We start from the raw sequence: 13123 nt of genomic DNA on the forward strand, positions 1-13123 counted from the left end.
ACTGGGTGCTGTTTCTTGCACTTCAGAGACTCCAGGAAACTGCTTTTACACTTTGGTTTTTATATGGATAAAACAAACAATATATAATGTGTTAATTAGTGCATTAAAGGTGCTGATAGGTGGATTTTGTTAGTCTCAAGCTAATTGTTTCCCTGTTTCCAGTCTAAGCTAAGCTTGCCAACTACTGGCTGTAGCTTCATAACTTTTTGAACAAACAGACATGAGAGTGGTATCAAACTTGATAAAATCAAAATGAAAAGAATTCAAAGTAAAGGTTCCTGACTTTTCACAACATGTTAGATGGCAACGTTTTCATGCTAATTCATAAAGGCTGAGAGAAACGAGAGATACGAATGAAAAATAAATTTACACAAAGTTTAAACCCAGCGTCTCATTTCTTTGAAGCACACTAATAATTACAAATGGCTTGATATTTGGCTAGTTCTTGATGCAGTACATATCCAAAATTAGTAAACCATACTAGATGTTATTTAAAGTGTTAATGTGTTTCTAGAAGTACAATATAGCTTCCTTAAAGCAACATTAATTGAGTCTTTGGCCACTTGGGGGCAGCGGAACAAGCTGTAAACACAACATAGACATAGGGTAACGTGTTAGCAAACGCTTACACATCCAGCAGACACAGAGCAATGTTAGCATTTTGGAGTCATGTTTCTGGCCATCTGATGAATGTAAGACCAATATACAATCTTCCTTCAACTGTTTTTGAATCACCAACTCTCAGAAAAATCTTTCTCTTTAGCAGCTGCATACTTTGTTCACTAGCTAACTGCTAACATTGTCTGCCATTTGGTGCTGGGCAGGTAGCGTACAGTAGGTTTATCAAAAGCTTTTCTGCTGAGTCGATGAGAGCATTGAGAGTGAACCAAAGCAGTAAAGCTGCAGGTTATAAAACCAAAACAATTAGCTAAAAGACACTAAAAAGCTCTATAGGGCTGAGGGGAACTGCAAAGTTGGATGACAATTCTCTATGGGTTCATCACTACGAGTGACACTTTCACATTACCAACCATTTGATCCAGTATAAAAATATTGATTAGTGTAGCTTTAAAGCCAGATTACTTATCTCTTTGTGGCACACTGACAATTACAAATGGGTCGATATTTGGCTAGTTGGGTGTGAAAGATCATTCTTGACCTTGGAAAGGTAAAAAAAATCTGCATTCAAGGTCCTCTTACTAACATTTTCAGAGCTTTCATGCAAAAGACCATGAGATGCAGGATGTGGAGTTTGCTTTTGTTTACTTAATATTTGGCTAGTTTGCAATAGCTAATCATACTAAATTAGTATTCTGTAGGCTACTGGATGTGACTATAAATGTAGACTGTAGGTCTAAATTACTAATTAATAAAATTGCAGTTAAATAGAGAGAAAAATTAAAATAGAAACTGTAAATACTTCCATAGTGGTGGATCAACTTACAAATCTCAGTAATCAAAAAACAGTGCAAGTGCATAAATGGACTGAGAGTTCCTTATACATTCAATAGCTTTCATCCATTTGACAGTGGAAATGTTTAAAACTCTTGAGAAAGGGTCAACAGAGCATGCCTGTACATGTTCTGTTGACCCTTTCTTTTCAGAACATCATTGCTGATTTCCCTCTATGATGATCTGATCTAACACCTCATGCTCACCCACCTCCCCCTGTGACCCTCCCCTACCTGGTAGAAGGCTCTGAGGTGTCGATTTAAAATAGAAAAGTTCTGGACTCTCAGCATGTGATCATCTCTCTCGCTGTCGTACAGCCGCTCCACCTTGGGGTTCGGGTCTCTGGGACGAACACAGAAAAGACACAGAGGTAAATTTACTGCAGCTTTGATCAAACATCCCAGCACCACGTCTCTCCAGATGAGAAATCCTTATGCAACGGTGCATTTAAGCAGAGTGAATAAAATTTTAATGAGCCTGAGAAGCAGGCAGTGAGAATCCACATGCAATTATTTGTTGAAATAACGTGGCTTAGGTCAGGCCAAATTAATCAGCTGTTCGGCAAATACTGAGCAGAATACTGAGATACTAAGATCTTGTCTTGCCAGTTGAGAGAGAAAAGGTTTTATTCTGCTGAAATTTGAACATGACGATAAGGAATTCAGCAGAGATGATTAACAGGGTGGCACATATGCAGAACCCCATTTGACGATTCACTGGAAAATTGTGGCAAATATGAATGGGTCATACATTCATGCCATTCTTTCACACAGGTTGCAGAACAATGTGAGGTCACAAAAGGAAATGTGATGATATATATATATATATATATATATATATATATATATATATAAATCTTATTCAAGTAAGAAACAAAACTAAAAGTCTACAGCCATGCTAGCAGCTCTGTGAGGCTGTACTTGAGCTAAATGCTAATGCTAGCATGCTAATAATAACAATGCTAACATACAAATGTTGAGAGGTTACGTCACCATGGTCACCATATTAGTTTAGCATGTTAGCATGCTAACACTTGGTTTTTAGCAATAAACACAATGGGAATGTTATTAGCTTTGCAGGTATTTAGTCATAAAACAAAGACTTGGACATTGATTAAATTATTAATAAAAGCCAAGGCCAATTTTTGCAACTAACTGAAAGGTTAGACAAGTTTATTTTTTTGGTTTTCTACATAACATTTTGCATTTAACAAATGGTTGAAAATTAGCACTTTAGACTGGTTTATTTTTTCTTTTAATTTCAAGTTTAAATGCACCTCTTACATTACAGACTGACTGGGAAATGTCCTCACATGTTCATCGATATATATCGGTCTTATTTTCCCATGTCTAGTGGTATTGCCAGTGCATGGCTGCAAGACAATGAAGCAAGAAAATCTTGATCAATCTTACATAACCCTCATGACCTCATTGAGGAAAGTCCCATTGGTCAGCCTCATGTAGCGATCCCGGGCACTCTGGGGAATTGAGTTTACTTCCATGTACTGGCTGTACAGCTGGACACCGTCCTCCCTCTCCACCATCTTCTCAAACAACTGAACCTATGAGAGACAGGGAGGGATTATGTCGCATGTATGGGAGAAAAGCATGAGTGTGTACCAGGAGGTGGACAAAGATAAGGAAAACAGAGACAGGAGCAGAAAGTAGGTACAGAGAGAGAGACAAGGTGGGAGATGGAGAGGTGCAAACATTTTCACGCAGGAAGCCACTTGAGTCGGTGCACCTGTCTGGACAGGTGGGATCTGTGCTCTCACACTGGGAAGTACTTCACAGTGACAGGCAGCCAAGCAGGACCGCAGCCAAGGTCTCTCTCGCTGCTAAGAAGAGCTGTGCCAATGCAAACTGCAATATAATGAGGTTTATTTCCACCTGCACCTTCTAAAAACTGCACTGTCGGTAAACAGAGTAACAAGCTCGAATTGGTTCAGTTGAGTTGAGGCAGAGCAGCTCGAGACCCTGTGTGACAGGATAAACAGGGTGGCAGAGCCGTTACAGTGGATATCCTTCAACATACGTGAAGCAGGGTGAAAGCTCTCGTGTCAGTGAATAAGTGCCCCTGAGCGAATACTAAACCTCTGCCGGCTGCAGGCATCCTGTTGAACCTGACCTCTGACCCCAGCTTCGGAAGAGAGCAACAATAAAGAGAACATCCCTACAAGGTCCGTGCCTAGTATCACCATCATATCTTAAATACTGTTCATTGACCAGAAGGGAGAACAAATCCCTTTGGGCTGATTGGTTTCCCATGTGGAAAACCCAGCTGGAAATTCAGTCTGTTACAAATGCAACAAATCCTCAACAGATTTGAGAGAGACTATATTCTCTTGAATACACAGTAGATAACTTTGTATTGTTTTCAAATCGGAAACAGCTCAAGGACACGGAAGTTTCAAGGCAAGGAGAAATAAAAGCTGGTCATTAAGAGGCGAGGGAAGCTGCCAAAAGGAGAAGTGGGGTGTTTGTTTTGCTGTACACAATAGCACGAAAGCGGTATTTGTGACAGGAAATAATGTAGGGTTTACTGCAGAACTGGTCACTGTCCAAGGCGGATTTCTACCCAGTTTCTACACAATCCGCCAGTTTTATTCTCCTCTCTCTGCCTCTAGAAATGATGACCTTTTCAATAACTGAAAGTGATAAATGATAAATGACGTACCCATTGCGCCAACGCACTTTCCATGAATTCCTCTATTATCTCCATTATGTTAGAGTCCATTGTTGAGTCACGGAAGCTGTGAAACACTACAGAAGAGAGCTAATTACAAAATATTATCAACGCTATGTATGTAACGAATCAAAGAGAGAGAATCCATCTTGCGTCAAGTGAAGTAGCTAGTTTGACATTTCTGCGGCCCTTCCCCTCCCTTCCCCTCCCTTCCCTCCACCTCGCTGTCTCTTCCTCTCTCTAACTGTGTGGCTGTTAGTTTCATTGCAAAACCACACCGGAATTTTCAAAACGCACATGTTGCGTTTTTTTGTTTGAGCCCACACCCTCAACACATCGGCTAACCCACACAGAGATATTTACAGATGCTATATGACGGGAAATGTACAAATAAATGACAAAACGTGCATTGGGTTTGGTGTGCAGAGAAAAATCATCTTGTCCTCGTTGTAACAACAGGCCTCATTTTTTATACTCGACATATTTTGACATAATGTCCTCTATATGTACAAATGGTTGTATGGAAATCTTTTTTCAAAACATAAATATAAACACATGTTGTATGAGAATTAGTCCTACTTTTTTTTTACAGAGCAGGTTATTTCCATAAGAAACCCACTCAGCGCCACACAGTTATTTCTGCCCAATAACTTACTGGGTTTACAGTGAAAATGACGCCGGTTTTGACTGGAGTTATTAGCATAAAGTTGGCAGAGCTGTAGTGTTGCCTCTATTGCTCCAAGTCCTCATTAAAACATACTCAAACCAAATTCAAGCACTGTGCAATAGCGGACTCTGGTGGCTTAAAATTAAAGTTCCTATTTGCCTATTTATAAACTATGCATCAGCCTACATCATTATTTCCAAAACAAAATCACTGGGGAAGTGTAACCAAGCAGCCCTGCTTTTATTTTGGTGCTGCATTTCCTGTGAACTGAATACTATTTTAGGATGTGTCATGTAGTCAGTCATTCTAGAGATGTGGTTTTATAGTTGTCATATCAACCTCTTTGTATTTTAATAGAGATTAGACTGTAGATTATTATCAATGTGGTATGCGTACAATCGTATGTACCCATTGGTGAACACAAATGATCCACAATATGTGTCACTTAATTATTGAGAATCTTACATTTGTGAGAACTGACTATAAAAAAAATGTGTTTGTTTGTTGTTGTTGTTTTTATGTGTATTCATTCATTAAATTATGAAATTATATTCATTTTGTTTTGTTGTAATTATTTAAGAAAACTAATTACGGTAACTAGCTTTCTATCTTCCATTGTCTTACTGTAATATTAATTTTTCAAGGACATGAGTAAGCCTGAAGCCAAATTTTCAACCTCACTCCTTCATCAACCTCTGTGTTTTATAATTAAAGAACATGTCTTTCTGCAACCACTGAAAGCATGTTTATCTGCTTCTTATGAATAAAATAAAACATGCATTGACCTTATTCTGTGATAGAGTTTTATTTAAGAAGAATGAGCACACATTGGATATACCTGTAACCATGGTATATTCTTTGCAAATAAAAAGCATTTAAAAACTGTTTGGCTTTATAAAATAACTTCCAACATGTTGTATCAGTGTGCTGTAGTGTGCGTTCCTGTGTGCTGTCAGTGTGTGCTGATACTGCTTGTGCAGCAGTTCTGGGATTAACTACACCAGGATTATCAGATTGTTTCAGAGCTGCCGGAATAGACAAGATGACAGCTTCATATAGGGCACCACACTCGCACGCACATATACACACAAACACACACTTAATCCAACTCCCCTTGCTGAACTCAGATAACCCCTAGTCAGGGAATTCACTCCTCTATTATGTTACATGTACAAAAGGAAGTCAACACTACAAAGCAGTTAAAACCTTCTACATTTAATATACAATTCATGTGCCATTTTAACAGGTCCCTAAGCATTTTATTGCAGTTTAGTACAAACTCTACAGCTGTGAGATGAATAATACAAATGCACAATGGATGAACTTTAGTATTATGTGATTGCGCCAAATTTAAGCCAAATGTCAAAACGTGTTAAATATGTGTCTGTGTGTGTGTGAACGCTACATCCATTTAAACTGAATGTACTCTCTTCTAGTTACAACAAAAAGTACTACACATCTCCTGAACTCTCTGATGGTTACACATTCACTAGGTCCTGCACAGAAGAGATGTTTGTTTTGGTGTCTGTGCAGGACCTGATAAGATTCCTTATATGTTGCCTTGTTTTGGGCATGTGCAAGGGGGCTGCGGCTGCTGGAGCATAAATCAAGCCTAACGTGTCAAAACCAGGTGTTCTACCCGCCACCAGCCAACTCACACAACCTCAGAAACCTCAGACACATCCCCCCACATTTTCCCTCTAGCTGGCAGGAGTAGGGGAAGCAGCCTTCTCTGCGTCTGCATCCTCAGGGGACTCTTCAGCGTTGGGGTCAACTTGTGCGAACTTTAGCATGGTGAGGACATTGGCTTTGAGATCCTCAAAGGTTTCCTTCACACCCTTCTCCAGGAGATAACCCTCACTATCGCCCTCTGGGTCCTCCAGAGCCATGGCTCCTTCCACCGCTGTCTGCAGGTACCGCAGGCTCAGGAGCACTGACATCTGGGCAGAAAGAAGCAATAAAGATGATGTAAAAACTGCATCTAAAAAACGTTTGTTGAGATGGTCAAAAGGCGTGATAGGCTCACAAAAACCAAACCAAAAAATGTCCGAAGAGAAGCATCAACTGTTACATAAGTCCTGCATGTTATATCACAGATTTATTAAAACTGACATCATAAAAACTTATGGCCACAAATATATTCAAAAAGTAATTCAGTCCATCTGTCATTAACCTGATAACTAAGCGTGAATACTGCTCTAACTCTACATGCATGCACACATTTTTTAACACTATGTGTATGTTAATAATCTGTGTCACTTCAAAGACAAATATCCATTATAATTAATTATATTATATCATATTATATTATATAGTCATTATATTCATTCATCTGATGACTTTGACCATGGAAGAATCAACATGATCATGTCAATAATTATGTTTTACTGCCGGATTGTGTTCATGAAGATGAGATAGTGAGTCAAACCCCAATAATTTTCATACAGTCCCTTATACAACATGTATTCACATCCCCAAACTTTGATATCCAGACAATGAAGAGTAAACACTGCTGCAGTCCAAATAAAGCCAAATAAATTAGCTGTGCTTTACAACATATTTTTAGTTTTATCTCATGCTTTCTCTTCCCTCTTTCGTTTGATCTCAGGCTGCATGATTCAAAGCAGGTTTTGGCTTTTGCTTGAAAATCAGACATTGTCTACAGCTCAGCTTGAGGCTTTGTTAGCTCTTCATATGGCTGCCATCTATCTATAAAAACCACCACACTGAGCTGCTGCATTTAAAAGTATAGATTGTTTGATGATTGTAGTCAGTGTGTAATAATACACTGCAATGATAACATGTATATGAGCGTCCTGTTCCAGCCTGAGGTCTTGTTTGTTATTTGAAGAGAATGTGCCATCAATACTGTTATTTGGCAAAGGATTGAAAGTACATGTTTGATTAAAAGACAGAAATCAATGTGTGTCAGAGAGGTTTTCTTTCTATCAGCTTTTATGGCAGTCTGTGCGTCAGTAAAAGACAAACAACCATTATTTAAAATTCTGGGGTTTTTTGTATGTGTGTGTAATTTTTGTGTAATTTCACATTTAAAATGACAGGTGCCTGGAGGAACAAAAATCACAAAATTTTAAATATTCAGAAATATTCACAAAATCACTCCAAACACTCTGTGCCTTGGATAAATACTGTATTTCCTCTATTTTACCACAATTACAGAATAACTGAAGTGTTGTTTATGCGATCAGGTACCTGTATTAAGATGACTGACAGCACACCAGGACCAGTTGAATTCATCAAGTCCATGTAGTAGTCGACCAGAGCCTGCCGGCAGCCGCGACTGTGCAGGTTCAGTTCCTCTGAGTGGAAGTCATAGTTGTGATGGGCGCTGTTATCTGTCAGGTGGTACTGCAGGCAGGGGCGAGGTGAGGCGGGGTTACAGCAGCTGAAAGGAACGCCATCCAACAGATAACGGCCGTCCACGTTACTCCGGATACGACTGGAGACAGAGGAGGGAGGGATGGTGAGAAAACAGATGATAGAAACAGATTAGAAAAAGATAGAATGGGAGAAGAGTAAGAGGAGAGACAAAGAAATGAAGGAAGGTAGAAGGTACATTCATTTTAAGTTCAGACAGGTTAAAGGCCTGACTTCTAGCTCAATACACACTTAACATTAGTGAGAAATGAGCAGTGCCTCTATAAAAGTGTCATCATGTCGTAACCTTTCTGTTTACTCATTCCTTTTCACTTATTTCATCTTTGACCAACCTTTCTCTGCTTGCTTCATGACCAACCTTTCCATCCATTCCTGTCATTCTCTTCAGAAGCAAAGGCCAGATCTATTTTTAATACACTCTTCTTCTACCTTCACATCATTCTTTTTCTCCCGGCATCCCTCCATCCTTCCTCTGTGACATATTGTCTGACCTTTGTGGATGTGAAGTTTGCTTATCTGTCATTCATGTAGACCTCTATTTCACTGACTTCTCTTTCCTGTGGACCCCTCATCAGTCCAGTTTCTTCTCTTTCTAGTTCACGATCTCATAATTTGCTCATCTCTTTACTGTGATTTACTCACTCCTTGACCTCCTTGGAGGTGAAGTCCAGGTATCTGTTGCTGACCCACTGAACTTCAAACCAATCCCTGAAGTTGCTGTTTCCACAACAGCGAAACTCCATCTGCAGACGATCGATGGTCTCTTTCTGAAAACAGCGGCCCGGCACGTCTGTGTCCTTGTAGAACCGAATACCATTCCTCAGGCCCACCTGACACCAGAGAGAAAAAAGTGAAACAGAAAGAAGGGGTGGGGGTATCTGATGTTTTCAAGACTGGTTTTACTGTACTGTGTGATGTCTGGTTTGTTGTTTAAATTCTTCCGCATTGTTAATTTAATTAATTGAAAAGATGTGAAAACATTTTTATTTTTGAGAGCTGATTTTTCTGGTTTTAATGCAACATTTAAGAAAAGGGTGATTCGTCTGATCCTTCACTATACTGTTGGTTAAATGTTTTCAGAAATACATTTGAAATGACAAGAGAAAATGGTGAAAGGTTTCTGTTTTCTTAAATACTGATAAATGCACACATACTTTAGCTCTGTTTTGGTTTCATTTTCTTTTCTTTTCAGTTTTTTTTTAAAATTCATATCTGCCCCCATTGATCAGCTTGTAGGAATATTGGATCGCCCTTTTCTTTCTTGTCCAAATCCCCTAAACTCGACCATTTTCATCTTTCATTTTAGACAGTCGGCTGTCTCTTTCAGCCACAGCAACTTAGTGGGGAGCAGGGTTTGTTTTGTGTTTTGCTCAAAACACCATCCTGTTATCAGACTGACCTCTTTACCACATGGCCCTACTGTACCACTTGACCAGTCACCCTCCAATCATTACCCAGCCTAGTGACCCCACCTTCAGTGACTCCTCCAGGCGTCCTTGCAGGGCATAGCTGAGCACCACAACAGCGATGAGCAGACAGCAGAGCAGTGCAGCCACAGCAAACCAAGCCAGCAGGAGAACTTTCCAACGGGGGAAGCGGCTTGCGTCCAAAGAGTCCTGACAGACACGACTGGCAACCCAGTTAGTGCCGATGGAGGCCAGGCCCACCACCATCAGGATGTTGGGCACCACGTGGATCTCTGTGTTTTCCATCACCTCAAGAAAGGAAGAGCACAGTCAAAGATAATAGCAGCCACAAGAGCACCAGCCAAATGCAGGTCACTCTGTCATTTCCTCTACCCACTTTAGCAGGTAATAATCCTGCATTAAATTAGCCTTATCTATTCTAAAAATGACCTTGGCAGCCAAGTGATTCAATTAGCTGTTCATATACTGGATGCAAAGGCTGCTACAGCAATATGATGACAAATTTAATTCATTGCCCTGGTTACAGCAAAAGTCAATTATGGACTGAGTTTATTATTGGCTGAGTTTTCAAAAGTCTGTAAAAGCACCTTTGCCCCATTGTTGTTTTAAAATTACCATTAAAAAACGCAGCCCAGTACAGCCACCTTCTAACATAATCATCCTGTAATATCTGTCCAGTCAAGTGTGACAACTAGAACACATAATCTCGGCCTCTGGATGCTTATTGAGAAGAAATAATTTCATCTCCATGTTGAATAATCAGTTTTGTCAATGATCTGTACAATTAAGTAAGTGCAAAACAAACTGTCTAAATGATAGATTTGTCTAACATGTATAAAAGAGGATTAAGCTCTTGTGAATCATTCTGTAAGATCCTTTAGCTTCGTGACACTATTTTGTTGGTCACAATTCAGTTTCACTCATCTAAGCCATCTCTACACTAACTCAACAACACTTTGCTAAGAGATTATGGAATCTGGTTCTCTCACTGGAGATCAATAAGTATCTGAAGGCATGTGTTCATGGCCTGCAGCTTTCCTGTGCAGCCCACTGGATAGCAATGCATCCAACCTATCCAGTTCAGTCAGGGACCAATCTAGCCCAATGACTGGTTGGCTTGAACAAATGCACCAGTCTTGCAGAGGTCATGACCTTCACCTGCTGGTCACGTTACCTAAATTCAATACACATTGAACCCCAATGACTGGAAAAAAGTGTTGATTTTTTTTTTCATAAAAAGCATTTTAACACTACATCTTCGGGACTTAAAATGCATGAATGTGCCTGAGTGTCACTCAGTGTATGTTTACACTCGTATTTTGTGTGCTGCGTGTTTGTATTTGTGGATTAAACTGTAGAGCTAAGTTTGAATGAAAGTCACTGATAAGCGGCAGCACGGCAGGCTCAGTAAACAACCACGAGCAAAGGCATATGTCTGAGCATATAAACTCTTGTTTATGTAATTCATGCCAGTGTTTTTAGACTTGGCCCTCTAGTCCTTATGTTGGCATTGCATTAATCTGTGTGTGTTTGTGTGAGTATATTTCCCTCTCTCTACCTCATCCCTTCGGAGCAGCTCTGTCTTAAGATAAACCCCCAGACAAAAGATGAAGGTCCCGCACATCACTGCCAGCCAGGACATCAGCCACAGGCCCTGGGCCAGACGCACCCGCCTCTGCTGGGTGAACTTCATCTTCAACAGCGCCATGGCTCACTACCATGCACCGATCAACACAAAGACAGGAGAGAAAAGTAAGAGAAAGGGAGCAGGGGAGAAGAAGAAGTTCAGTAAATTCTGGACAAAAATGTCAGAAAAAGTGTCAATCCACAGGAGGCCAGCTGCATGTAAATAGACAAACCCGACAGAGGTCACAGGTGGTTTCAATGTTGCAGAAATACAGTGGTCAATGCAGACCTTGCAATTGTTGTTTGGTGAGTTATTAGCAGGTTGAGCTCATCTAAGTTGTTCCAGGTGGAGGGGATAAGCAGGTAGATCCCTCAGATGGTAAAGGACACAGTCGACCTCAGAGGATAATCCAAAAGCTTTCACTATGATGCTGAAATTGTCCCAAAAAGATTTTTTATGATCCAAATCAGTGCAGCAAAACCATGGGAATGTGTTGTCAAATAATGAGGTATGGAAGAAAAGAAATATTCCTTTTTCCAGAGATGACAGGTTTTCCCCTAAAGGTGATTGGTCACACTGCCGAAGCCCCCCTTTCAAGCTGAGACCAACAATCTTCCTCTTGACGTGATGTTGTCTTTTGATGGCGCCCCTCTGGGTCTGTGCATGTGTGGCGCCCCCCTAAACCGCTGTACCCATGGTTGGAGGACACAGAGACTGGCCGAAGTCGAGAGTTTGGAGCCGTAATTCCCCCAACCGAGTCCCTGGGATCCTATTAAAGTCCAGGGGCCAATGAGAAAGCAGGCCAGTGTCTGATCAGCAAACTTGTTCTGATAGACACGTAGTATGGGAGGGACTACTGGACTACCTGAAACTCTTTAGCGCAGGCTGGGCACTATGGATGCCTCAGAGACAGAGAGAGTAGATATCATAGAAACAGTTAGCTGAGGTGAAATGGTAACTCTAATTTAATGTCAGCAGAACTGAATGTTTTTATTATATAATAAGGCAAAGATATGTAGTAAGAGGAGAGAAGGACATATTGAAACAGGCCCAAAAGTCCCAGGTTTGACTTCAAACACTTAACTACTTTATATACAGGGAGGTAGTCTGGTCCAGTGGTTCCCAACCTGGGGTTCAGGCCCCTCCAAAAGGTCAGAAGATAAATCTGAAGGCTCCTGAGATGATTAAGGGGAGAAGAAGAAAGAAGAAAAAATAAAGTTCTGATGCACAAGCTGTATTGATTTTTTTTTAACTTTTCTCTAGTTCTGTGTGTGTGTGTGTGTGTGTGTGTGCGTGTGTGAGTGTTATTGGACAATTTTGCCTCTTTGCGGCCTTGAACAGTTATTAAATTAAACCAGGTTTAGAGGTGAAATGTCTCTCTGGTGGAACTACTGCTAACAACTCATACACATCTGAAACATGACAAGGGGCCCCAACTAGATACTTAACTATGGTTGTCAAATCAATGTAGTGGAGTTAAAAGCACAGTATTTCCCTCTGAAATGTAGTGGAGCAGAAGTGTAATGTAGCATAAAATGGAAATATTCAAGTAAAGTACAAGCACCTCAAAAATGTGTTTAAGTACAGTTCTTGAGTTAATGTACTAAGTTACTTTCCACTGCTGCAAACGTTACCTTTAATGAACCCAACTAGTCACTGTACTGGCCTCAATGCAATTCCATCCAAAGTAGAAAACTACAGTATTTATGATGGTCACATTACAATGACACAACTTTATAAGTCTGTTTCAATAAATGACAAAAAGAGAAATGAAGGTATCTCTGCCTTTATGTCTTGGTTTATGTCTTGGAAATGGAGTACACAACATATCCACTGATTAATTAATTGACTGAAATGAAGTGAATA

The 13123-nt window shown here is 40.2% G+C and overlaps 2 protein-coding genes across 4 annotated transcripts in view; both read right to left on the reverse strand.

The window, feature by feature from the left end:
* Window positions 1-4350, reverse strand: part of ccdc88b (coiled-coil domain containing 88B) — a 44938-nt gene extending 40588 nt beyond the window's left edge. The window contains exons 1-3 of one of the 2 annotated variants that reach the window (XM_044205169.1): window positions 4129-4350; window positions 2865-3013; window positions 1686-1794 (exon numbers count right to left, since the gene is read on the reverse strand). In XM_044205169.1, coding sequence (XP_044061104.1) covers window positions 1686-1794; window positions 2865-3013; window positions 4129-4188 — 318 coding nt within the window. In that variant the 5' untranslated portion in view covers window positions 4189-4350. The remainder of the gene's footprint in view (window positions 1-1685; window positions 1795-2864; window positions 3014-4128) is intronic. The other variant, XM_044205170.1, reaches the window with a different exon arrangement.
* Window positions 4351-5590: 1240 nt separating this feature from the next.
* rom1b (retinal outer segment membrane protein 1b) lies at window positions 5591-11979 on the reverse strand. 2 transcript variants are annotated; one of them, XM_044205172.1, is made up of 6 exons: window positions 11546-11979; window positions 11189-11344; window positions 9676-9918; window positions 8846-9033; window positions 8018-8264; window positions 5591-6744 (listed from the first exon to the last, which is right to left on the reverse strand). In XM_044205172.1, the coding sequence occupies exons 2-6, from the start codon at window positions 11336-11338 to the stop codon at window positions 6505-6507; spliced, it is 1068 nt and encodes a 355-aa protein (XP_044061107.1). In that variant the 5' UTR covers window positions 11339-11344; window positions 11546-11979; the 3' UTR covers window positions 5591-6504. The 2 variants fall into 2 exon arrangements, with proteins under 2 accessions (XP_044061107.1, XP_044061108.1); XM_044205173.1 differs by having other exon boundaries at window positions 11189-11979.
* Window positions 11980-13123: the final 1144 nt, after the last annotated feature.

Source organism: Siniperca chuatsi, linkage group LG8, assembly GCF_020085105.1.
Source record: "Siniperca chuatsi isolate FFG_IHB_CAS linkage group LG8, ASM2008510v1, whole genome shotgun sequence".
Classification (NCBI taxonomy): Eukaryota; Metazoa; Chordata; class Actinopteri; order Centrarchiformes; family Sinipercidae; genus Siniperca; species Siniperca chuatsi.

Bases quoted from the DNA above. Each gene is read 5' to 3' on its own strand.
- rom1b (XM_044205172.1), bottom strand. From the start codon at position 11,338: ATGGCGCTGTTGAAGATGAAGTTCACCCAGCAGAGGCGGGTGCGTCTG. The intron at 9,034-9,675 runs GTGGGGTCACTA...CTCTGGTGTCAG, and splicing joins GCCTGGAGGAGTCACTGAAG to GTGGGCCTGAGGAATGGTAT. The intron at 8,265-8,845 runs GTGAGTAAATCA...CTCTGTCTCCAG, and splicing joins ACCTCCAAGGAGGTCAAGGA to TCGTATCCGGAGTAACGTGG.